This window comes from Amblyraja radiata, chromosome 5 (assembly GCF_010909765.2).
Source record: "Amblyraja radiata isolate CabotCenter1 chromosome 5, sAmbRad1.1.pri, whole genome shotgun sequence".
In the NCBI taxonomy this organism is placed as follows: domain Eukaryota; kingdom Metazoa; phylum Chordata; class Chondrichthyes; order Rajiformes; family Rajidae; genus Amblyraja; species Amblyraja radiata.
Window position 1 is genome coordinate 17,311,237 of NC_045960.1, and position 27,713 is coordinate 17,338,949.

The 27,713-nt window shown below is 43.5% G+C and overlaps 1 protein-coding gene across 1 annotated transcript in view; it reads left to right on the plus strand.

Annotated features, from left to right (window-relative positions):
- The window catches only part of angpt2 (angiopoietin 2), an 86,440-nt gene that overhangs the window by 51,980 nt on the left and 6,747 nt on the right, over positions 1-27,713 (plus strand). The window contains exons 6-8 of the mRNA XM_033020682.1: positions 10,982-11,083; positions 16,162-16,328; positions 25,451-25,581. Of these exons, the coding sequence (XP_032876573.1) occupies positions 10,982-11,083; positions 16,162-16,328; positions 25,451-25,581 (400 nt within the window). The remainder of the gene's footprint in view (positions 1-10,981; positions 11,084-16,161; positions 16,329-25,450; positions 25,582-27,713) is intronic.

Below are 27,713 nucleotides of genomic sequence, written 5' to 3' on the forward strand. Positions count from 1 at the left end.
TCGTTTCGGGTCGAGGCCCTTCTTCAGACTGAAGAAGAGTCTCGACCCGAAACTTCATCCATTTCTTCTCTCCAGAGATGCTGCCGGTCCCGCTGAGTTACTCCTGCATTTTGTGTCTACCTCTGGAACTGTATTTCAGGCACCCACTAATCTGACAGGAAAACCATAAACAATGCATATTGAAACTAATCACTGTTCAATCTATAATGGTAAACAATTGCAGAAAACATTGAATTTAAGGCCTCGTATTCCGAAATTGCACTAATTCTCTTCTGCCTATCCATTTCGCATCAAAATCATCCTACGACTAAACATTTCATCATTCCTCTTGATTTCATCTTCCTAATCACAATGTCCATTTTGATCAAATTATGGCCTTTTTAAAAAAATACTAAGGGCTCCATTTAAAGGCGTTATTAAATTACGATTTTACTGCTTGTTAACAAATTCCAAAATGCAACACCAATAAGAGGAATTCGAATTAAATTTAGATTTTAAATAAATGGATTGTAAGTTGTTTAGTGGTTATTAGTAAGGTGGGTTGTATTTTGAAGAGTTTTTATTACACATGGCCGATAAAACACAGGGAACAATAACATCTTAGATTATTTTATGGATGAAGAAACGACTGAAAAGAGGCGCTTGCAGTGAAACATGGATAATTTTCCTTGGGGAAGTTGAACAGACATGAACAAAATCAGGAGTGATTTTGACACAGTAAATAAAGAAAATACTTTTCCATTACCAGCTACAGGGAGAGGTTGAGTAGGCTAAGACTTTACTCCTTGGAGCGCAGGAGGAGGGGTGATCTTATAGAAGTGTATAAAATCATGAGAGGAATATTTCCGGTAAATGCACTGAGTCTTTTGCCCAGAGTAGGGGCTTCGAGAACCAGGGGGCATAGATTTAAAGTGAGGAGGGGAAAGATTTAATAGGAACCTGAAAGGTCCTTTTTTTTATGCTAAGAATGTGGGTGTATGGAATGAGCTGCCGGAGAGGTAGCTGAGGCAGGGGCTATTGCAACGTTTAAAAAACATTCAGACAGGTACATGGCTATGAGAGGTTTAGAATGATATGGGACGAAGGTGGGCATGTGGGACAGGTATAGATGGGACATGTTGGTCGGCGTGGGGAAGTTGGGCCGAGGGGCCTGTTTCTTCTCTGTATGACTCTATAAGATGGATCAGTGAGCACAGGAGTGAGAGTTAAAATGATTGGCCAAAGGTGGTGGCAACCGATTCAAAAGCAACTTTCTAAAAGGAGCAGGATGTTGACATGAATAGGAAATATAAAAATGCAGAACAATGTTGCATCAGCAGGCAGCCACAACCCATTGTACAGGACGTTTCAGAGTCTGAGAAAGGGACGGTGGACTGAATAAACTCCCTATTGTGAAAGATTTTTTTCCAAGCATTGCCCTTGGTTAGTCAGATTAAAATTTTTAAGAGAATAGGAGTAATATTAAAGAAATTGCATCTTTGAAGTCACAGTACCCGACCGGTAACTACGAACAGCTCCTTTGCCGCCCAATCTTTACAATAATGTGCACAGCCCATGGCCTGGGATCCCAAGAGCATTTTAACGGGTTTGCTAGGTTTTGTTTAAATAGCACAGGTGAGACAGAGGTCTGGAGTGAATTACAGCACAGAAAAGAAAAATGGGCACCTCATATTCCGCTTGGACAGCTCACCACCCGACGGTGTGGGCATTGAATGCTCCAAAGACAGACACAAGATGCTGGAGTAATTCATCGGGTCAGGCAGCATCTCTGGAGAGAAGGAAGATGCTTCTTCAGACTGAAAGACAGAGTTGCGTGGGGGGGGTGGGGAGAATTGGAGGCGAGGAAAGACCAGAACTAATCAGGGCCGGCAACAGATGGCCTCAGGAAGGGTGGGGCCCATAATGGCCCAATGATGGCTGGAGAAGACGTGCTAACGAGAGGGATACAAGGATGTGAACAATGGAACTGGCAGGATTCATTGGAACGACGAGGGTAGGGGAAGGAGGGGGGAGAGAATGCAAGAGTTATTTGGAATTAGAGAAATCAACGTTCATATCATGGGGTTGTAAACTGCCCAATGATATGAACGTTGGTAATCTGTTCCTGAGGTAATCTGTTGCTGGCCCTAATTTGTTCTGGCCTTTTCTTACCTCCAGTCCCTCCCCCATGTGCAACCTCTCTATCTTTCAGTCTGAAGAAGGGTTCCGACCCAAAACGTCACCTGTCCATGTTCTCCAGGGATGCTGCTGCCTGACCTGCTGAGTGACTCCTGCACTCAGCATGTAAACCAGCATCTGCGGTCCCTTGTTTCTGCAAAGGGAAATGGGCTCAACTTGGATCAAATATAAAAGCCGCAGGACAATTTTAATTTCTTTATGTGAGAAATATCGGTTGAGTGTATGTGTTGCACCGTGCTTTGTGGCCAATTAAGTATTGCAGGTGTGTACTGACATTGTTATTTTAGCCAATGGGACAGTCAATGTATGACTCAGTGTGGTGCCTCATCCAAATGAACAGCAGCTTTCTCAAAGAACAACATAAATGCACTGCCTCAGAATTGCAGTGCGATGTTGGGTTATCTACAGATCCTGACAATGGGAGCTGTCTGTATGGAGTTTGCATGTTCTCCTTGTGACCGCATGGGGTACTCTGGGTGCTCCAGTTTCCTCGCACATCCCAAAGACTTGCGGGTTTGTAGGTTAATTAGCTTCTGTAAATTGCCCCTAACGTGGGGGGGGAGTAGATGGGAAAGTGGGATAGCATAGAGATACAATACAATACCGTTTATTGTCATTTGAACCTCAAATGAAGTTCAAACGAAATTTGGTTTCTGCAGTCATACAAGAAAAAAAACCCAAGACACACAACACAATTTACACATCAATGGTCAGTGTGGACTTGGTGGGCCGAGGGGCCTGTTTCCATGCTGTATCGTTAAACTACACTAAATCGGACTTGAACCGGAGTCTTCCTCCTCAGCAGCACTTCCATTGAGCCACAGCATCAATCACCATTTGTTGAAGAAACTTAATGGCTCGTTAAATACTGACAAAGTGGTGATATCCTTAATTAATTGAATTATCTCACCTCCTTTATCTTTCTGCCATGTATTCTGAAATCTAAGTATCACAGAATATCATATTGCAAACCTTGGTACCTCTCATGGCCTTTCAGATCATATCTATTTATTTCTTCTAATGTCACCACTACACTTCAATGCCTTTGCAGGAATTCAGATAAAGTGATTTAAAATGTTACTTTAAGAATGAACTTCCCCCCACCCTCACATCAATCTGAAGAAGGGTCTCAACCCGAAATGTCGCCTATTTCCTTCGCTCCATTGATGCTGCCTCACCCGCTGAGTCTCTCCAACATTTTTGTCTACCTAAAATGTTACTTTCCTCACTCTAAACCTATTTGCAGGCGTGCGCTTGCTCTGGTACTCCCATCCTGATTCCCTCTGGTTATCATCAGCCATCTTGCTTCTCTCCACAATACCACCCAAGACGGCGCCAAAGCTGATTGTCTCTCTGCGTGTTGGTACCAGAAGTGGATCTGCAATTATTCCTGACAATTGCTCCACTCTTTTAAAACTGATCCCAGGAAAGAGTGGGTTAACGTATGATGAGTGTTTGATGGCACTGGGCCTGTAATCGCTTGAGTTTAGGTTCCCCCCCTAGATTGCAGGGGGGGGGGACCTCATTGAAACTTACAGAATAGTGAAAGGCTTGGATAGTGGATGTGGAGAGGATGTTTCCATTAGTGGGAGAGTCTAGGACTAGAGGTCATAGCCTCAGAATTAAAGGACGTTCCTGTAGGAAGGAGATGAGGGGGAATTTCTTTAGTCAGAGGGTGGTGAGCCTGTGGATTTTTTTTGTCACAGAAGGCTGTGGAGACCAAGTCAATGGATATTTTTAAGGCAAAGATAGATACATTCTTGATTAGTACAGGTGGTTATGGGGAGAAGGCAGGAGAATGGCGTTAGGAGGGAGAGATAGATCAGCCATGATTGAATGGCGGAGTAGACTTGATGGGCCGAATGGCCTAATTCTGCTCCTATCACTTATGACTTTATCTCCTAAACCTGTTTAATCAGACTTTACTGGACTTTTTCTTCCACAAACCGTTATTCCCTTTACCCTGTACCTGTACACTATGGACAGCTTGATTGTAATCGTGTATTGTCTTTTTACTGACTGGCTAGCAACAAAAAAAAACCTTTCCGTGTACCTCGGTAGACATGACAATAAACTAAACTAAACCATGTCCTTTCCCTTTAACACTCATCAAGCAAGTGCAGAGAAATCAATGGAGGTCAGGTAGATGTAAGGAAAGGGAGGGTTGCTGGCTTGGAACTTGCCTGACCCAGGCAGCCATTCAGCATGTAAACAGTCCCTTAGGCCCAACTTGTCCACGCTAACCACAATGCCCCATCTACGCTAGTCCAACCAGTTCGCCTTTGGCCCATATTCCTCCAAACCTTTCTTGCCATGTTCTTCCCATCATTGGAAACCCTTTCCAGTCCCCACAATTCAGCTTAAAGTTCCTTCACATTATTCGAGTCTCCAGGGCAATAGTCACTAATTGATTTGTGCGAAGCCCATCCCACAGACCAACTCTCTCTCTCTCTCTCCCCAGCTCGAGGAGATGAGAGATGGAGGGGTGATAGTTGTAGCTCAAATTTATGTTCCCATTCGAATCCCACTGCCGATTCAGTGCTGGGAACATAATTGACTTATGTTAACTGACAACCTAACCTACAGATAGATGGAGTGTTTTATCAGTTATTCATTAAGAGCATTTTTACATAGTGTAAGGTTAGCTTTATAGGAAACTAAATGCACTTTGTGCATATAATAGTCATACAAATCGCTATTATACTTTTAGTCCCACCAAAATCAGATGTTAATGACAGTGAGGCAGCGGTAGAGCTGCTGCCTTACAGCGCCAGAGACCCGGGTTCGATCCTGAGCCCGGGTTCTGTCTCTGCGGAGTTTGCACGTTCTCCCTGTGACTGCGTGGGTTTCCTCTGGGTGTACCGGTTTTCTCCCACATCCCAAAGACGTGCGGGTTTGTAGGTTAATTGGCCCTCTGTAAATTGCCGCTAATGTGTAGAGAGTGGATGAGAAAGTGGGATAACATAGAACGAACGTGAACGGGTGATCAATGGTCGGCATAGACTCAGTGGGCCGAAGGGCCTGCTTCTGCGCCGATAATCTCTAAACTTCGGTCAAATTAATGCCAAATGAAATACGTTGTGGAGTTAAGGGAGAAGGGAATACACTGGAGTAGCTTGGTAAGCAAATTAAACCTATTGTGACCGCATTAAGTAGTGTACACAATATCATTGAATCATTAGTTTCAATAAAAAATTAAGTGAGAGCAAAATTTCAGGTTGATCGCGCATTAACAAGCACACAGACCAATTCTTTGGGTTTCGGTGGCAACAGAGAATCCCCAATGAGATGCGGTAATGTCCTTTGTTAATACGAAGAAAGGAATAAAAATAACACAATTGGTCACAAATGCTCCTGGAACACAGAATTCAGTATAAAGTGACCCCTTCGATTCAACGTCTGGCACATAAAGAGCTGAAGATGAGCCTTTCAATTTACTTCAGTACTTGCCAGCCGAACCGCGGGAGGCAAGAATAACTCTGAGGCCCTGAATCAGCATTTACACAGATTGGTCCCATACTCCTAAAAGGCTTCAACTGCTGAGGTACTCCAGCACTCGGTGTCTTTTTTGGTTTGTAAACCAACACCTACAGTTCCTTGTGTCTCCTTCATTAGTCTTGTTCATTAGACCACACACAACTGCAGTCTGGAACTTTATCAAACTGGGTAAACCTAGACTGGGTAAACCGGAGAAAACCCACGTGGTCACAGGGAGAATGTACAAATTCCATTCAGACAACACCCGTGGTCAGGATTGAACCCGGGTCACTAGCGTTGTGAGGCAGCAACTCTACCGCTGCACCACTGTGCCGTCCTGGGCTTCTGATTCTGATAATCCATGTAGCCCAGGAAGCTTTTTAACTGGGGTTCTCTGAGTTTTGCGGATTGTAACAGGTGCGATGGAGGTTTGGCGCTGAATGATAGCATAGGAAAGAGATGGGCTGGATTTGGACATAAAAATACTGAACCCCAGTTTTCTCTCCATGAATTACATTGTTGTGGTTTGTGGAGTAGATGATGCCTTGGGGAAAACCCACATGGTCACATGGAGAACGCACAATCTCCGTACAAACAGCACTCTAACCTCTGTTTTATTTGTGGCCATTGCCCAGTAGCTCTTCATGTGAAAGGTGTTTCATAGTCATACAATGTGGAAACAGGCCCTTCGGCCCAACTTACCCACACCGACCAACATATCCCGTCTACACTAGTTCCACCTGCCTGCGTTTGACCCATATCTCTGTAAACATGTCCTATCTATGTACCTGTCTAATTGCTTCTTAAACATTGCAGTAGCACCCGTCTCAACTACCTCCTCAGGCAGCTCGTTCCATACACCCACCCCCTTTGCGTGAAAAGGTCACCCCTGAGATCCCTATAAAATATTTCCCCGTTAACCTTAAACCTATGCACTCTGATTCTCGATTCCAAAGTATTCGATCAAAGGTATTTACCAAAATCAAAATGTCGCACAACACCACAAAACTGTCACATTTAACCATTGTGTGGAGAAAAGCTAGTTCCATGAAATGAACTCAATGTGTGGAGGATTCGCTTGAACATATCCTAGCCAATCCTCCTCCTTTGCTTCCATGCCAAGAACATGCTGACAAGGTGCCATTGCAAAGGATCAGAAATGCCTTCCAGAACATCTGGAACTAAGTTGTCAAATGTCATCCAGGAGTAAAATAATCCACTCGGAGAACATTGCATAGTTAAACTTTAACTGAACAAGCATCTGCCAAATAATTTAACTTGTATGTGCTTAATCTCCTTTGATTATGTTGGAGATGATAAATGAAGGCTCCATTTTCAGATAATCACTTGAAACATTTACAAGCCTGCTCATTCCAGACATTAATGATTTAAATCCTCTAATGCATAATTTAGAAGTGGCAGAGTTGCTGTTGAACAGCGCCAGAGACCCGGGCTTGATCCTGACTATGGGAGCTTGTCTGTACACAGTTTGTACGTTCTCTCGGTGACCACGTGGGTTTTCTCCGGGTGCTCTGGTTTCCTCTCACTTTCCAAAGACGCACAGGTTTGTAGGTTATTCGGCCGTGGTAAGAATTATAAATTGTCCCTGGTGAAGTGTGTGCCAGTGTACGGGGCGATCGATGGTCGGCGCGGACTCGGTGCGCCGTAGGGCCTGTTTCCGCGCTGTTTCTCAAGACTAAACTAAACTGAACTAAATTGAGAGCGAAATGCAACGGCCAAAACTCTTCTCTTGTATTCTTTATAAAATAGAGATGATGGAGTCTTTTATGTCAGATGGCAGGCAAGGCTTGGTTCAATGTCCAAGTAGAAAGATCACACCCCTAAGGACAGCAGAAAGTTTACGCCAGCTTCGAATTTTACGTTGAGGTCCTCAGTTAATATTTTTTTGATTTGAACTCATTCATTTCCGTTAAGTCTCGGGGGGCCGCCAATACCGATGGGGGGGACCCGGCGGTGAGGGGCGCCTAGAACCAAGGGGGAACCGGTGGGGGGGGGGCTTGCCTACTGCCACGTGTGGCGGCAGACCTGGTTCACCGCTGCGAGCAGAAGATAGGACTAGTCAATGAACATTATGTGACTTTGCCAGCACCAGAAACGTGGTGACTCTTTGTGTACTGCCCAGATGAAGTCTGCTGTATCATTTTACCCGGTTGTATGCAAAACAAAGAATCTCACTGTACTTAGGTACATGTGGCAATAAAGTATCACCATCATCAGATAGACTGGAGAATCTGGTCAAGTCAAGCGAGTGCTGCTCCCTCAGGTGCAGATGCATTGATTTAACAGAGACGTTCATGAATTATTTTGTCTGGCAATTATTTTCTCAGGGAAGATACTTGTGTTTGTTTTCAGTGGCATAAAGTCCAGTGACCATACTCTATAAATAGCAAATTAACCAGAGGCAAAATGAAGAAATTCTTTATCCAAAGGAAACATTGGACATGATAATAGTGCCATAGAGAGTCATACAGCACAGAAACAGGCCTTTCAGCTCAACTTGTCCGTGCCGACCATCATACCCCATCTATACCAGCCCTATTTCCCTGCATTTGATCCGTATCCCTCTCAACATTTCTTATTCGTGTACCTGTTCACGTTTCTTTTAAAAGTTTTATAGCACTTGCCCCAACTGTCTCCTTTAAACTTTTAGACTTTAGACATCGGCACGGAAACAGGCTCTTAATCTCCCGAGTCCACGTCGCAAAGCGATCACTAGCACTATCCTACACACTAGGGACAATTTACAATTTTACCGAAGCCAATTAACTTACAAACTGGCAATCTTTGGAGTGTGGGAGGAAACCGGTGCACCTGGAGAAAACCCACGCGGTCATAGGGAGAATGTTCAAACTCTGTACAGACAGAACCTGCAGTCCGGATCGAACCTGGGTCTCTGGCGTTGTAAGGCAGCAACTTTGCGCTGCGCCACCATGCCGCTCCGCTGGCAGCTCGTTCCATATACCCACCAACCTCTGAGTGAAATAGTTGCCACCTTTCCCCTCTCACAGTAATGAGAAAGCATTAGAAGCATCAACTCATGAAAGAGAGGCGGACGATTATCTGAAGAGAAAAAACTCTGAAGTTTGAAAGAATGCAGGGGAATGGAATTAATCTGTTCATTTGTATATCCTTCCATGATAACATTTTGAAAATGCTATGCCAAGTGCAAACTCCTTGCATAAATGAGTCCTTATTTTGTGTTTAATGTTAAACTTAATATAAACCCAAAAGTGTAGATCAGTTATAATTAGGAAATTGCTTTATAGTTGAAGCAGTTTACAAACTTTCAATGCCAAATAGTGAGGATTTTTCACACTTGCAGAACAACTTTTCACACTTGCAGAATGTGGACTGCATCTAAACCGTACAAGATGATTGCAGAATGAGCACTGGAAGTAACCTTAGGTGATTAGTGCAGCAATAATAGGGCAGGACAACGATGCAACAGTAGAGTTGCTGCCTCACAGCGCCAGAGACCCGAGTTCGATCCTGACTACAGATGCTGTCTGTAGAGTCTCATTGTACATTCTCTCTGTGACACGTGAGTTTTCTCCGGGTGCTCCAGTTTCCTCCCACACGCCAAAGACTTACAGGTTCAAAGGTTAATTGGCTTCGGTAAAAATTGTAAAGCTATTATTAGGTTTAAAGGCCTTGAATAATAGTTATAGTAGTTTAAAAATCAATCTCTAAACCCGCGACCGTCAGCAACCGCAGGGTCTCATAAAGCAAACAGCTGAAGTTAGGTTGTATATTTTTACATTAAAAAGGGCTTCTAAAGATCCCTTTATACAAAGTTTAATATTGCGAGTAGCTCAATTTGGGCCCATTATATCGCGCAGTATTTTTCTCGGCATTTGGGGCACAAATCTACCGCAATGTGAACGTTCTAAACCAGCGCGTTCCACAGAGACCCACTGGAAAGCTGATTTAAAATGGGCATTTATTTACAGCAATTAAACACTAAATTCCTTCCATTTGGCCTATAAATTAATGTAAATGAGATTTAAAAATCATGTTTTATTGTGAATTATTTGTGAATATTATTTGGACATTTAGGCTATTTAAAAATGTTAATAATTTATTAAGAAATGGATAGATGTTTAGATCTAGTAATTGAAGTCTGAAAAATTGTTCCTTGTGTGTGGGCTGGTCTGCGCTGACTTGGTGGGCCGAAGGGCCTGTTTCCATGCTGTATCTCTAAACTAAACTAAACAAATTGTCTTGGTTGTACTGGGGACTTTGGGCTTTTGTTTTGCACTAAAATTGACTTTTAAAATTGATTGAATGTTCTTTTATTTATCGTGTTATTTATTGAGTACTGTGTTTCAGACGTGTTGTGCTGCTGCATGTATAAGCCCTGTCCCACGGTACGAGTTCATTCCAAGAGCTCTCCCGAGTTTGCCCTGATTCGAACTCAGAGATTTACGGTAATGGCCAATCGTCGGTACTCGGGGATCTCGTGGACATTTTTCAACATGTTGAAAAATCGTACCGTGGGACAGGGCTTATGCATGCAACATGTTGAAAAATCTTCACGAGTCTTCCCGTGCTTACCTGCAGTTAGCGAGTCTTCCCGAGTACCTGCAGTTAGCGTTACGAGCCGCTAAGAGACGTCCCCGAGCTCCGACGTACCCGCTACGTTCATTCTCCGTGCTTACCATGAGTTTGATTTTTTTTAAACTCGGGAGAGCTCTTGGAATGAACTCGTACCGTGGGACAGGGCTTTAAGAATTTCATTGTTCTGCTTTGGGCAACATATGCCAATTAAACACTATTGACTGGATCAGAGCTAACTGTAGAGTGCTTGGCTTCTTACAAGTTTACAATTTATCATCTATTGATGTTTTCTTTGCACACCAGATTTTCATTCTATCTGTACTTCACCATACTTGTGCATAATTCCACTTTGGGAAACTTTGGGAAACCAGCGCTTTTGCACTATTGGAACATAACATTCAACTGTGCTTTGATGTACCCTCGCAAAATTCTTATCCAACGGTTCCAATTCATTATTTTAGCATTTAGGCTTTGGAGAGACAGCCAGCCAGCGATCACATTGTACACTAGCACTATCCCACATACTGGGGACAATTTACAATCCTGTGGTCGGGATTGAACCAGGGCCTCTGGCGCTGCAAGACAGCAGCTCTACCGCTGTACCACCGTGCTGCCTCCTTGGTGGTCTGGTTGGTGTTTGTGGTGTTTAAGAGCCTGATGATTGTTGGGAAGAAGCTGTTCCAGAAGCTGGAGATCAGAGTTTTCAGACACTAATTTCAGACTGATCCATTTGTCGTTATAAAAATAGGCATTCTGTGAAATGAAAATCCGTGGGGGAGGATGGACAGTGATACAACGGCGCCAAGACGGAAAAGCTAATTTTCAGCGCACGTGGAAAGAATATAAAACAGTAAGAACATTTTAAAGTCATCCTTTGATGCATGTGCTTGTGTAATGTGCTAACCCCTTGTGCAGTCTGGCTTAGAACGACGAAAGGAACAAGCCCGAGAGTAAGCTAGAAGTTTTGCTCAGACTGGTCGACCAAGAGAGGGTCCTCTATGTTGAGGTTATTGTGGAAGATGAGTCACCTTTGCTCTATGCCCACAGAATGGAAAGAGGACTCAGGTGTTATGTGCATGAAAGGCAGAGCAGACACGATGGATCCGTTAAGAGATGGACAGTCACAAAATGCTGGAGTAACTCAACGGGCAGGGAACATTTCTGGAGAAAAGGAAGAGGTGACATTTCGGGGTCGAGACCCTTCTTCAGGCGGAGAGTCTGTGGAGAGGGAAACTAGAGGGATGTAAAGGTACAAAGAACAAATGAATGAAAGGTATGAAAAGAACAAATCAAAGCCAGCAACGATGAGCAAGGAAAGGCAGAGCCCACAATGGTCCATTGTTGGCTGTAGAAAAGGTGATAACGAGTAGATACAAACAGTGAAACTAATCAGGACCCACAGTGAAACAAATAGGATGATTAGGGTGGGGGAGGGACAGAGAGAGAGGGAATGCAAGGGTTACTTGAAATTATAGAAATCAATATTCATTCCGGATATATCATAGAAAGATAGAAAGTAGGTACAGGAGGCCATTCAGCCCTTTGAGCCAGCACCGCCATTCATTGTGATCATGGCTGATATAGAATCATGGGTGAGAATCCAGAAATCGGAGGTGCAAAGGGACTTGGGAGTGCTGGTGCAGGATTCACAAAACAGTTAATCTGCAAGTCAAGTTGGTAGCAATGAAAGCAAACTCAGTGCTAGCATTTATTTCAGGAGGGTTGTAATGTTCAGGCTCTATAAGGCGTTGGTAAGGCCGCATTTGGAATATTTCGATTAATTTTAGGTACCATACCTGAGGAAGGATGTGCTGGCTCTGGAGAGGGTCCAGAGGAGGTTTACAAGAATGATCCCAGGAATGAATAGATTAACGTATAATGAGCGTTTGTCGGCACTAGGCCTGTACTCGCCAGAGTTTCGAAAAATGAGGGGGGACCTCATTGAAACATACAGAATAGTGAAAGGCTTGGATAGAGTGGATGTTTCCACTAGTGGGAGAGTCTAGGACTGGAGGTCATAGATTCAAGATTCAAGAGAGTTTATTGTCATGTGTCCCAGATAGGACAATTAAATTCTTGCTTTGCTTTAGCACAACAGAATATAGTAGGCATGAATACAATCTCAGAATTAAAGGACATTCATTTAGGAAGATGAGGAGGAATTTCTTTCATCAGAGTGTGGTGAATCTGTGGAATTCTTTGCCATGGAAGGCTGTGGAGGTCAAGTCAGTGGATATTTTTAAGGCAGAAATAGAGTTTCTTGATTAGTACGGTTGTCAGAGGTCATGGTGAGAAGGCAGGAGAATGAGGGAGAGATAGATCAGCCATGATTGAATGGCGGAGTAGACTTGATGGGCCGAATGGCATAATTCTACTCCTATTCCTCATGACCTTATGTATATATATATATATATGGATAGGACAGGTTTAGAGGGATATGGGCCAAATACAGGTGGATGGGACTAGTGTTGGTTGATGTGGGCAATTTGGGCCGAAGGGCCTGTTTCCACATTGTATGACTATGATTGTATGACTCTATATTTCTGCTCAACTTCATTGTGACAAAGTATATGGTCCTAAAGCCACAATTAGTAAAAAATATTGTGTATTCGTAATGAGGACATAATGTGTTCAACTGATATCAACTCCGTAAATCAAAATTAATTTCCCCCACCTGGTGACACATGATAGAGTAAACTGCAGCCCATTAAGATTTGCTGCCAGAACTTCTCACGCATCATGAATCAGACCCTGTTATCACAAAACGCCACTCGGTTGAATTGCGTTCATAAAGTTAAATACTTTAATCAGATTCTGGCTGATTCCTGGATTGTGGCCATCACTGTTGACCCTTTCCCCATGCGGACAGAGGTGAAAGGAACGGAGGTAGGTGGGGGATGTCATTTTTAAAGCAGAGATAGATAGGTTTTTATTAGTGCACGTGTCAGAGGTTATGGGGAGAAGGCAGGAGAATGGGGTTCGGAGCGAGCGATAGATTAGCCATGATAGAATGGCGTAGAATTTACGGGCCGAATGGCCTAATTCTACTCCTATCATTTATGACCTTATGACTACGGAATCAGGGAATATAGGGAGAAAGCAGGAACAGGGTACTGTTTTAGGATGATCAGCCATGATCATATTGAATGGCAGTGCTGGCTCGAAGGTCCGAATGGCCTATTCCTGCACCTATTTTCTGTTTCAATTAACATCTGAGGCATTTCATTCCAACAGGATTAACATCTGTAGCACACCATACTATTACAATTACAATGCTGTGGCATACCGTTAGTCTTCCTAATTTCTTTTCAGAGAGTCATGTACCAGGACACCTAAGCCCATCCAAACATCATTCAATTCCCTGTCCTTTTAAAATAACCTCCACATCTCTATTTTCCCTTTCAAAGTGGAAGGCCTTGCAATTTTCCAGATTATATTCCACCTGCCATGCAGTTACCCATACACTCAGCCTGTTGATATCCCTGGTGAAGCATCTCTGCATTCCCCTCACAGGCACACATTTGTCATATCTCTCTCTCTCTGCACTCAAAATTAGCTTCCTTCTCTGTAAAGTCCGTAAAGTCAGCCAATTCCTTGGTCTACACATGCATTGATTAGCAACAGTTTCAAATAACACCAAATTATTTGGTGGATAATTAGCACAGTTATATTCAGATCATCTGAAAACGGGATGATCATGACTATTTTATCCTCTTGGATGACTGTGTGCCATGGATGTTAATTGCTTGTAACAGTGTGTTACAGATGTTGATTGGATTGTAACAGTGTGCTGCAGATGTTGATTGTATTGTGACAGTGTGTTAGAGATGTTGATTGTGTCACAACAGTGTGCTGCAGATGTGTCACAAGTGTGCTGCAGATGTTGATTGTGTCACAACAGTGTGCTGCAGATGTTGATTGTGTCACAACAGTGTGCTGCAGATGTTGATTGTGTCACAACAGTGTGCTGCAGATGTTGATTGTATTGTAACAGTGTGCTGCAGATGTTACGTTGAAATGGTGCACTACAGATGTTATTTGAGTTGGAACAATATATTCTACATGTTAACTGTGTTGGAATGCAATGCTTTTGATACTATTTGTGATGTAAATGTGTGCTACTGGTGTTAATGATGTCAGGCAGGGATGCTACCGACCTTGATAGAGATGCAACAGTGTGCTGCAGATGTTGAGTTGGAACAGTAGACTATAGATGTTAATTACAGTTGAACTGTGTGCTACATGTTGACTGTGTTGGAAAGGTGTTGTCTATCTTCATTGCATTGTCTGACCTTGATAGAGATGCAACAGCGTGCCACAGATGTTGAGTTGGAACGATGCACTACTGATGTTAATTGCAGTGGAACTCTGTGCTACAGATGTTATGTTGGAATGGCATGCTATAGATGGAAAATATGTTGGAATAGTGTGCTACAAATCTTAATTGTGATGGATCAGTGTGCTGCAGATGTTAATTGTGTTGGAACAGTGTGCTGCAGATGTTAATTGTGTTGGAACAGTGTGCTGCAGATGTTGTGTTGAAATTGTGCGCGACAGATGTTATTTGCATTGGAACAATATGCTCTACGTGTTAACTGTGTTGTAACGGCATGCTGCACATGTTGTGTTGGAATGGTGTGCTGCGGATATGAAATACGTTAGAAGTGTGCCGCAGATGTTAATTGCATTGGCATGGTGTGCTGCAGATGTTACTTACGTTTGGATGGTGTGTGGTGGATATTAATTGTGTTGGAATGGTGTGCAAGAGATATTGTGCTGAACTGGTGTGATACAGCCGTCAATTGTGTTGGAATAGTGTTCTACAGATGTTGGGTTCTGTATTGTATGTTTGGAATGATGTTCTACAGATGTTATGCATTGGAATGAAGTGCTACAAATGTTAATGGTGTTGAAACGGTGTGTTATAAGATCATCAGCTCTTTCGCAAAGCATTCGGATTTCATTTAATCTGCATGGAATGAAGCAGGTCATGGTTACGAATCTGCTGTTATCAGACACCTGAACGGCCATCTCATCACCTAGAGCGCAGTCTAGACCACCATCTACCTCTTTGGGGAACTTTAAAATATCTTTATTCGGACTTCAATGTTATACCTTGCACCAAATGTTCTACCCTTTATCTGAGCACTGTAGATGGCTTGATTATACCCATGTGGAGTCTTTTCTTCGACTGAATAGCATGCAAACAAAAGCTTTTCTCTGTGCCTTGGCACATGTGACAATAATGAACTAAACTGCCATTTTCAGACGTGCCTATTATTTCTTAAAATGATTTGTCATCGGAGCTATAATTTGTCATTCATCTTCCAAGGGAAGGAATCCAAGGCGGCACATGTCTGGAACAGGAATGGGGGCCCCTAACGCCGCCCCTCGCTCGACTGGGTTGTTTCCCCAATGTTGGGGTGTGGGGACCCACTTTCAAACCCCTCTTCATCCTGACTTCCACCCTCCTGCTACTTCAAGCCCTCCCGCGCTCCTGCTTCCCTCACCTCTGCGGCCTCCACATAGAGGTCACCTTGAGTGCTGACCCCCCCCCCCCCCTACAAGCAAATACCAAGCAACCGGGGTGACAGGATGCTGCAATGCTTGTATATTATGGAACAAAATGGCTTGCAATGATGACCTCTCACTCCACGCCAGGGAAGCCTTTAAAGAGGCGATTGCGGGTTCTTGATTAGTACGGGCATCGGGGGAGAAGGCAGAAGGAGAATGGGCTTGGGAGGAAAAAATATATCAGCCATGATTGAATGGCGGTGTAGACTCAATGGGTTGAATGGCCCAATTCTGCTTCTGTCTTATGGGAGGGATAAACGCGGAATCCATTTGGCACATCAATGGCTTCCTGGCTAAAATCTATGGAACATTTTTTCACTACAAATGCACTAAGATGCTGTTATTGCTTCACAGGGATTTGGTGACCCTGCTGAGGAACATTGGTTGGGAAACGAAGTTATCTATCAAATGACCAAGCAAAAGAACTATGCTCTTCGGATCCAATTGAGAGATTGGGAAGCTAACGAGGCCTTTTCATTATACAACCAATTCTACTTGGATAGTGAAGCACAAAAATACAAGTAGGTATTTTAAATATAGCTTTTTTTGAACCGATGTGGAGGTACTTTGCATTTTACGCGGGGGTTACGTTCTTGAAAAGCGGCGCGTAATTTAAAAACGCGTACGTTGCACATATACACGACTGCGCTGCCAGGTGTAAATGCAAGCAAGTTATTCCAAAAAGACAAGCATTTAAATCAGCATTTGAACACATGAAATACATACATTTACCCTTTTGTTTAGTTTTGTGTAGAGATACAGCGCGGAAACAAGCCATTCAGCCCACTGAGTCTGCTCTGACCAGTGATCATCGTACACTAACACTATCCTACACATTAGGGACATTTTACTGAAGACAATTAACCTACAATCCTGTACGAAGGTAGATAGAAATGCTGGAGAAACTCAGCGGGTGAGGCAACATCTATGGAGCGAAGGATTGGGTGACGTTTTAGGGGCGAGACCCTTCTTCAGACCCTTCTTGTACAAACCTGTACGGGTTTGGAGTGTGGGAGAAAACCGGAGCACCCGGAGGAAACCCACACGGTCACGGGGAGAATGTACAAGCTCCGTACAGACAGCACCCGTTGTCTGGATTGAACCCGGATCTCTGGCGCTGTGAAGCAGCAACTCTACCCGTTGTGCCACCGTGCCACCCTATATCTGCCCTAAATCAATATGCAAATGTCATGCTAGATTTCCAATGCTAATGAGAACAATGTTAAAACACAGTTTAATTTTTTAAGTTACATAATACAAACTGAGCATCCTCACTGAGGACAGCTTGTTCGTGTAACATTGGTCACATATTTTGGACATGGATATATCACATTAGTGGCAAGGAGCAGATTTGATGTACTGCCTTTACAGCTCTCGGCACGCCTTTCCATTCCCGACCCAAAGGGTTCTGACCCGAAACGTCACCTATCCATGTTCTCCTGGGATGCTGCCTGACCCGCTCAGTTACTCCAACACTCATTTTTTTTTCCCCCATTCCCAAGTTGCATTTAGTTCACTCACTCTGAAATCTTATTGCTGCTTTCAGGTCGAAGTACTAGATGCAAAGATTATAAATAATACATGATTTTATTACAAATATTACATCTGATTTTACTACTGGAATAGCTTGAAGATGAGAGGGGTAAAGTTGAAAGTAAATGTGCTGGGTGTGCTTTGTTTTAAATACAGAGGTTGGTGAGTGCCGAGAACGCGTGGTGGTTGAGGCAGATATGACAGTGGCATTTATGAGACCTTTGGATAGGTTGCCATCTCCCAGTTGCCAAATCTTTCAAACCTCCCCCCCCCTTACCATTCCCATCCTGACCTTTCTGTCCTGGGCTTCCTCAACTGTCAGGGTGAGGCCAAATACATATTGGACAAACAGCATCTCATATTTCGCTTGGGCAGCTTATAGTTCAGCAGTATTAATATCGATTTCTCTAAATTTAAGTAACCCTTGTATTCCCTCTCTCTCCGTCTCTCCTCCACCCTCGTCGTTTATCTAGTTTCACTGTCGTCCTGCTCAGATTCACTCTTTGTATTCATTCGTTATCACCTTCTCCACAGCCAACAATGGACCATTCTGGGCTCCACCTTTCCTTGATCAGCGTTGCTGGCTTTAATTTGCCCTTTTCATACCTTTCATTTATTTGTTCTTTCTACAAATTTTCATACCTCTAGTTTCACCTCTCATAAGTTCTTAAGTGATAGGAGTAGAATTAGGCCATTTGGCCCATCAAGTCTATTCCACCATTTAATCATGGCTGATCTATCTCTCCCTCCTAACCCCATTCTCCTGCCTTCTCCCCATAACCTGTGTGTTCTCTCATGACAGTCAGTCTGGTGAAGCATCTCGACACAAAATGTAATCTTGTTCTTTTCTCCAGAGATGCCGCTTAACCCGCTGGCATTTTGTATCTGTCTTCCAAGCGACAGATGTGATTTATGATGAAATGGTGTGCTAGAGATGTTAATTGAGTTGGAACAGTGTGCTACAAATGTTGAGTTGTAATGGTGAGCTATGCATATGTCAGAAATGAAGGGGTATTAGTTTTGTGCAGGCAGATAAGAGATGGTCTTGGCACCATGTTCGGCACAGACATTGTGGGCCGAAGGGCCTGTTCTTGTGCTGCACTGTTCTACGTTCTAACTATTGAGCCACGGGAGGGGATTGGCTCAGTGGTACAGATTTGAAGGCCTTGGGAGAGATTAAACATCGAGCTGGCACTGGGAGAAGGAACACACGAATCACTACCGCACTCCACACAATCACACTCTTGCAAGAGGAATAACGAGCAGCAGTTAACAAAGGGCAATTCTCCAAATGCGCACGCCCGCTCGCCTGCAATTAGACAAACATCCAAACCAAGATAGAAGTAAATATTCCAAGGTGGCTGATTAAAATCTTGGTGAAAGAGGCAGATATTTAGCAGGGGCTCTAAGAAAGCGGAGAAGCGAGAAGGCTACATGTCAAGAGAAGAAAAATATCCCACAGCATAAGGCACAGACAAAGTGATGCAAGGGACAGGGTGGGGGTAGAGGGTGGGGTTTGACTTATGGAGGCGCTGCATTAAACTAAAAAACAAAATCATAAACAATTTTTCATACAATCTATGACAGCATTGATATCTCAATATGGTTTTACAACTGACAGAAGCAGTTTCCTCCCTTTGTGTGAAAGCAGTTAAGTGTTGCTGCATCAGGCTCGCTTCCAAACAAAGCAGTTTATTAGCCTTGTCCCCACCATCAAAAAATGCACCTTCTAACCTGTCGTGTCTTCAGGGTGCGTTGTAAACTGCATCAATAACAATTACACTTTTAACCCACGTAAATTGAAGCACCAGTGGAAGGTTGTGCTATGTTGTCCAACATCCAAGCTAAATATATTTTCATCTGGAAACAATTATTTATCTTGCGTGCTGCAGGCTTTGGAAAGATTCCGTATTATACCACAATATCGGCAAAATTAAACTGCAATTTCTGCAAGTAGGTCAGGACCATTACATGTTCATGTAAACTCCAACGTTAAGTAAACGGACACTTCCTCTTGAACATGGATTTTACGCTCATGACATAATGAATGATTTCACCATTTACGGTGGCGCAGCAGGAGATCAGCTGCCTTGCAGCGCCAGGGAGCCGGGTTCAATCCCAACTACAGGTGCTGTCTGTGCGGAGTTTGTACGTTCTCCCTGTGGCCGCATGGGTTTTCTCCAGGTGCTCCGGTTTCCTCCCACATTCTAAAGACGTACAGGTTTGTAGGTTAATTGGCTTGGTATGAATGTAAATTGTCCCGTGAGTGTAAGGTAGTGTTAATGTGCGGACATGGTGGCCGAAGGGTCTGTTGCACTCTGTATCTCCAAACTATACCAAACTAAACCAGTTCATTTGGCAAAATCTGATCATATGCCAATGACCTGAAGTTAAAAGGCTTAGATTAATCCATCCACTTACCTATAAAGTGGACTGCTGTATCCTGCAGAAGACTCCCAGGATGCGCTGTGGAGCCTAATGACCGGCAGGCCACCAAGTGCAACCCAGTGAACGGACTGCGGAGAATCATGAGGGAACCAGTGGAGCTGTCGAGAACAAAGATGAACCCGGCGTGGATGGGCTGCCGAGAACAAGAGGGACCCAGCGTGGGGAGACTGCTGAGAATCCAGAACAAGGGGTCACAGTTTAAGGATAAGGGGGAATTCTTTTAGGACCGAGATGAGGAAAGCTTTTTTCACACAGAGAGTGGTGAATCTGTGGAATTCTCTGCCGCAGAAGGTAGTTGAGGCCAGTTCATTGGCTATATTTAAGAGGGAGTTAGATGTGGCCCTTGTGGCTAAAGGGATCAGGGGGTATGGAGAGAAGGCAGGTACAGGATGCTGAGTTGGATGATCAGCCATGATTATATTGAATGGCGGTGCAGGCTCGAAGGGCCGAATGGCCTACTCCTACACCTATTTTCTATGTTTCTATGTAATAGACAATAGACAATAGGTCCAGGAGTAGGTCATTCGGCCCTTCGAGCCTGCACCGCCATTCAATGTGATCATGGCTGATCATCCACAATCAGTATCCAGTTCCTGCTTTCTCTCCATATCCCCTGACTGCTATCTTTAAGAGCTCTAACTCTCTCTTGAAAGCATCGAGAGAATTAGCGTGTCCAATCCCTTAATAATCTTATATGTTTCAATAAGATACCCTCTCATCCTTCTACATTCCAGAATATACAAGCCCTGCCGCTCCATTCTATCAACATATGACAGTCCCGCCATCCCGGGAATTAACCTTGTGAACCTACGCTGCACTCCCTCAATAGCAAGAATGTCCTTCCTCAAATTTGGAGACCAAAACTGCACACAATACTCCAGGTGTGGTCTCACTAGGGCCCTGTACAACTGCAAAATGACCTCTTTGCTCCTATACTCAACTCCTCTTGTTATGAAGGCCAACGTGCCATTAGCTTTCTTCACTGCCTGCTGTACCTGCATGCTCACTTTCAGTGACTGATGAACAAGGACCCCCAGATCTCGTTGTACTTCCCCTTTTCCCAACTTGACACCATTCAGATAATAATCTGCCTGTTTTTGTCATCAAAGTGGATAACCTCAAATGTATCCACATTAAACTGCATCTGCCCACTCACCCAACCTGTCCAAGTCACCCTGGCATCCTCATAGCATCCTCCTCACAGTTCACACATTTGCCTAATATGAATTTCCTTCAGTTCCTCTGTCATCCTAGATCATCTGGCCACGAGTACATCAGGGAGATTGTTTGTGTCTTCCTTAGTGAAGTACCTATTCAACTCGTCTGCCATTTCCTTGCTCCCCATAATAAATTCACCTGTTTCAGTCTTCAAAGGTACAACTTTGGACCCTTGAAGACTGAACAAAGTCCGGAGAACATGGACTGAACAAAGATGGACCCGGTGTGGGGAGACCACTGAGAACAAGAGGGACTATTGGGGAACTGCTGGAAACTATGAGGCACCCAACCTGTGCCTGTGGCCATGTGCGGCGGTGGGCCTGGTTTGCCGCTGCGAGAAGATAAGACTGCAATTTTGAAAATTTTGAAACTTTGTTGGCGTCAGAAACATGGCGTCTCTTTGTGTACTGCCTCGGTGAAGTCTGCTGTATGATTTTACTGGATTGTGTGCAAAAACAAAGAATTTCACTTTACCAAGGTACAAGTGACCATAAAGTATCATTGAGTATTGAGATCAGTGTATGGTTGAAACAAAGGTCTGCAGCTGCTGGTCAATACACAAAGGGACACAAAGTATTGTAGTAACTCAGTGGGTCAGGCCGCATCTCCGGAGAACATGGATAGGTGACGTTTTGTCACTTTCCTCAGACTGTACTCAACGGTACTCGAGAAGCTCGACACCATACAGACACCCTGTCTGTTTGATAGGCACCCTCTCCACAATTATTCGCTCACTCCATTGCCAACGCACAGCAGAAGCAGTTCACATGTTCTAGGAGCAGAATTAGGCCATTCGGCCCATCAAGCCAACTCCGCCATTCAATCATGGCTGATCTATATTTCCCTCTCAGCCCCATTCTCCTGCCTTCTCCCCATAACCACCCGCACTAATCAAGAATCTGTCGAACTCTGCCTTAAAAATATCCATTACTTGGCCTCCACAGCCATGTGTGGCAATGAATTGCACCGTCCGCAAACTGCTTCTGCACCATTTGTTGGTTCATGGGAACTGCTCCAGTACATCGAGCACGCAAGCGGACTGGACTTTGGACGTGTGGCACCAAAATATGGCTGCACCTGCATGTCACAGGGTCATACAGCGTGGAAACAGGCCCTTCAGCCCAACCTGCCCACACCGGCCAACATGCCCCAGCTACACCAGTCCCACCTGCCTGCGTTTGGCCCATATCCTTCAAAACCTGTCTAACTGTTTCTTAAATGTTGGGATAGTCCCAGCCTCAACTACTTCATCTGGCAGCTTGTTCCATACACCCACCACCCTTTGTGTGAAAAAGTTACCCCTCAGATTCCTATTCAATCTTTTCCCCTTCACCTTAAACCTATGTCGTCTGGTCCTCGATTCATCTACTCTGGGCAAAAGACTCTGTGCATCGACCCAATCTATTCCTCTCATGATTTTATACACGTCTACAACATCACAATTATACATCTCAATAAGATGTATAAATATTCAAAAGGAATTTTACTCTGCAGTTGCATATGTGAAAAATAAAGCAACAATGAACCATCTACAGGATGCACCACAGCAACTCACTGAGATTCCTTAGATAGCACCTTCCAAACTCAGGACTTCTACCAGCTAGAAGGACGAGGGCAACAAAATCATGGGAATTCCACCAGATGGAAGTTCCTCTTCAAACCTCACGCCATCCTGACTTGGAAATGCATCATCGTTCCTTCATCTTCGCTCAGTTGAAACCCTGAACTGACGTGCCGTGGCCTGTAGTGGGAGCCACCAAGCTGGTCGCCCGCGGCCGAATACAAGACCTGATGGACTACAACCTCTAATTAAGCTCTAAACTACACAGACCTGGGGTGCATTGCTTTTGTCTTTGAACAATTATTGTTTGTTTAGGGACATATGACAATAAAACACTCTAGACTCTTGCAGGGGAAACCAGGGAAGGGCAATTAAATGCTGGCTCAGGCTGGAAAGCCCACACACCTTGAATGAATAAAAAACACATGTAACAGAAACAATAACCTTGCAAAAGGGATAAATATTCAGTGCCTATTGAGGTTTTTCACAGAACCATTCATGAAATCGGTGGGAAACAATCAACCTCAGTGTTTAGTGAGCATCAACCGACAGCTCTGCATCATGAAATGAGGATTTCAGCAGGTTTTATCTCAAGTCAACTGCGCGCTTTTCTGAGAATAGATAAGATAAAATGCCCAAACACTGACTAAGTTAATCTTGATTAATGTTAAGTTTAGTTTAGTTTAGAGATACAGCGCAGAAACAGACCCTTCGGCCCATCGAGTCCGCACCGACCAGCGATCCCTGCACACTTACACTATCCTACACACACGAAGGATGATCTAGAATTATACCAAGCCAAGTAACCTACAAACCTGTACGCCTTTGGAGTGTAGGAGGAAACCGGAGCACCCAGAGAAAACCATGCAGGTCACGGGGAGAACGTACAAACTCCGTACAGACATCACCCGTAGTCAGGATCCAACCCGGGTCTCTGGTGCTGAAAGGCAGAAACTCTACCGCTGTGCCACCATGCCACAATGGCCCATTCAAGCCAGCGTCTGCAGTTCCTTGTTTCAACAGTCACACTCATCTTGGTTAACAATTGATGCAACTTTAAAATTCTAAACTTTTTTTCCAAAACACAATTTCTGCAAGCTTTGTGTTTTGCGGATAATAACTTATTTGCTAACTTATTTAAGATGCACACAAAGGAAAATTAGTAATGCACGGAGTTTGCCCCTCTCTTGAAAATTGACATTTTTTTAAACCAAATTATTTCAATCACCTTGGGTATCAAGAAGGTCAAGAGGGAAAGTCAAGATTGTTTTAATGTCATGTGTCCCAAACAGAATCATGAAATTATTACTTATTGCAGCACAACAGAAAATGTTAATATAGTACTCTAAACAATATTATAAACAGAAATAAGTCATATATATATTATACACACACGCACACATATAGATACACATGCACACATATATATACATAAACTACACACATACTAAATGTCATAGGGCTTGAGCAAAAGGGAGAGGTTGAGCAGGCTCGGACGCTATTCCTTGAAGCGCAGGAGGATGAGGGGTGATCTTACATAGGTGTACAATATCAAGAGAGGAATAGATCAGGTAGAAACATAGAAACATAGAAAATAGGTGCAGGAGTACGCCATTCGGCCCTTCGAGCCTGCACCACCATTCAATATGATCATGGCTGATATCCAATTCAGTATCCTGTACCTGCCTTCTCTCCATACCCCCTGATCCCTTTAGCCACAAGGGCCACATCTAAATCCCTCTTAAATATAGCCAATGAACTGGCCTCAACTACCTTCTGTGGCAGAGAATTCCACAGATTCACCACTCTCTGTGTGAAAAAGGTGGATGCACAGAGTCTCATGTCCAGAATAGAGGAATTGAGAACTAGCAGACACAGGTTTAAGGACAGGTTTAGAGGGATATGGGCCACATGCAGGCAGGTGGGACTTGTGTGGAAGGGACATGTTGGCTGGTGTGGGCAAGTTGCACTGAAGGGTCTATTACCACGTTGTAAGAGTGTGTGTGACTCTATAATAACTAATTGCAAGAGTAATATCAGTGGCCTTTGAACAAAGTGGTAATAAAATGCTGCCATGTACAACGCTATTTACCTTCCAACATTACCTTTTCTGTAAACATATAATGGAGCAGGCTTATCGGTAGTTAAATATACTGTTGACTTTACTCTTGGTAATGTCAATTGAACTAAATAAAAAGTTTCCCACAATCATTTTATTCGGTTCAATTAAATGTCTCAAAGCGATCCAAAAGCAACACATGAAATTAAAAACAGATATAGAATGAACTGAACTGCTCTCAATCCTGGAATATTACTTATCGTTAAATCAAAGTGGAAATTCAGTGAAGTATGAACCTCGTGCTTCACCGTTCATTGGTCCTGGGGCGGGCAGTGACCGAGGGCAATACGAGTGTGTAACTGTTAATGAATCTCTCAATTATCATAAACATCATAATTCCAATGAAGCTCAAAGATTGTAACAGAGAAAGAGTACACTGAACCTGGTCCGACGTATGTGCCAGGCTCATATCCCTCTGAAACTGTCCTATCCATGTGCATATCCAAGATAGACACAAAATGCTGGAATAACTCAGCGGGTCAGGCAGCATCTCTGGAGAGAAGGAATGGGTGATATTTCGGGTCGTGATCCTTCTTCAAACGTTGCCTGACTCACTGTTATTCCAGCATATTGTGTTTATGTTTGATATAAACCAGCATATGAAAATTTGTTTTTATCAAATAAAATTAATGATTAAATTGTTTCAAAAATTATCGTACAAATTGTAATACAAGATTAATGTCGACATGGGTGCTGCCTGTACTCATTACATTAAATGGACAAAAAAAAGTAACGACATTTTCCCTAATCTATTCTTTCTACAGAATACATCTTAAAGGTTACAGTGGAACAGCAGGCAAGATCAGCAGCTTCAGCCAATTAGGAAATTATTTTAGCACAAAGGATTCAGACAATGACAAATGCCTTTGCAAATGCTCACAAATGGCGTCAGGAGGTAAGGAGGAAAATTTGTCACTTCCGCTTACCTTTTTAATGAACGATATACTGCATGCTACGTCACGGTTGGGAAGTGTACAATGGGGTCACGATGAGTGGCCAGAAACGTCAGTCAGGACTGGTGGATTTATGATAGATAACCTCCTGTTTTATTTAGAAACAAAAGAACTACACGTGCTGGTTTATATCAAATATGGACACAAAGTGCTGGAGTAACTCAGCGGGTCAGGCAGCATTTCTGGAGATGATGGATGGGTGATGTTTTGGGTCGGGCGCTGCCCTCAGACTGGAGTAACTCAATGGGTCAGGCAGTATGTGTAAGAAGGAACTGCAGATGCTGGTTTGAACTGAAGACAGACACAAAAAGCTGGAGTAACTGAGCGGGACAGGCAGTATCAGCATCTCTGGATAAAAAGGATGAGTGACATTTTAAGTCAGGACCCTTCTTCAGTCCGAACAAGGATCCTGGCATAAAATGTCACCCATCTTTTTTCTCCAGGGAGATACTGCCTGAGCCGCTGAGTTACTCCAGCACTTTGTGTCTATCTTCTTTTTCATTTCCTGGAATTCCAGAAATTTACCTGTGCTTTAGGATCTTGGGCAACGTTTTTAGCTAAGAGGGTGATGAGTGTATGAAACGCAATGCCAAGAGTAGTGATTCAGGTAGATATGAAAGAGGCATTCAAGGGAATTTTGGATAGGCATGTGGATATGTGGGAGTGGAGGGATATGGATTGTGCACAGGTAGCTAAGAGATACCTGTAGTCTTGGTATCAGGTACAACATTGCGGGCCGAAGAGCCTGTTCTTGTGCTGTCATTTATGTCCCGGTTATCGGAATTTAACCTGGTTATAATTAAGCAGATTTATAGTGAATTAACTCAAATTATATATTTATTTGATCAGTATCTACAAAATTGTCTCATCCCTTGCCATGTTTGGGGGGGGAATGGACCAAATTCCACAATTGCAATGATTACCCCACAAAAATTAGTTCTGCTTGCTTAAATATAGGCTTGGTCAAGCACTTCCAAAATATTTAGCTTGTCAAGCTGAAAGATAGGTTTGGCAAAGTTCTGCAATTGGAAGTGGCAAGGTTATTTAGCATAAGCGGTTACTTGGCAGGTTGACATACAAGGTTTGATGCCTGAAAACAAGGCAGAAATATTTTTTTTGTTTAGTTTAGTTTAGAGATACAACGCAGAAGCAGGCCCTTTGGCCCACTGAGTCCACGACAACCACCGATCTCCCAGTACACTAGTTCTATCCTACACACTCGGGACAATTTACAATCTTTACTGAAGCCAATTAACCTACCAAACCTGTACGTTTTTGGATTGTGGGAGCAAACCGGAGCACCTGGGGAAAACCCTTGTGGTTACAGGGAGAACGTAAAAACTGTGTACAGATAGCATCCGTAGTCAGGATCGAACACGGGTCTCTGGCGTTGTAAGGCAGCAACTCTACCACTGCGCCACCCTTGGAACTAGCAACGTTAATTATTATAAAATGATATAAACTGTTACTTTGCAGCTTGGTATATAAGGATTTATGCCTGAAAACATGGCACAAATATTTGCAGACTCTCTCACACTAAAATACATTTCAGTATTTTGCCGTGAGTGAAGAGATATTCTGATGGGTTGCTCTAATCACGGTTTAATCACCCAATTAAACTAGACCTCTTTGCTTGGACAAAGCCGCAGCTGAGTTTATTTGTGAAACTAATTATTTGCTGTCGGCTTGATTTATGGTTTAGTTTAGTAATCTGTGCTGCATCTTGGTGGAACCAGTCTGTTGCTGAAGGTTCTCCTCAGGACGACCAGTGTGTCATGGAGGGGGTTTGCTGTATTGTCCAAGATGCTCTGCAGTTTGAGGAGCCAAGGAAAGGTGGAGCCCACAATGTGTAGGAAATAACTGCAGATGCTGGTTTAAATCGATGTTAGGCACAAAATGCTAGAGCAACTCAGCGGGACAGGCAGCATCTCAGGAGAGAAGGAATGGGTGACGCTTCAGGTCGAGACACTTCTTCAATAAGGGTCTCGACCCGAAACGTCCCCCATTCTTGCTCTCCAGAGATGCTGCCTGTCCCGCTGAGTTACTCCAGCATTTTGTGGAACCCACAATAGTA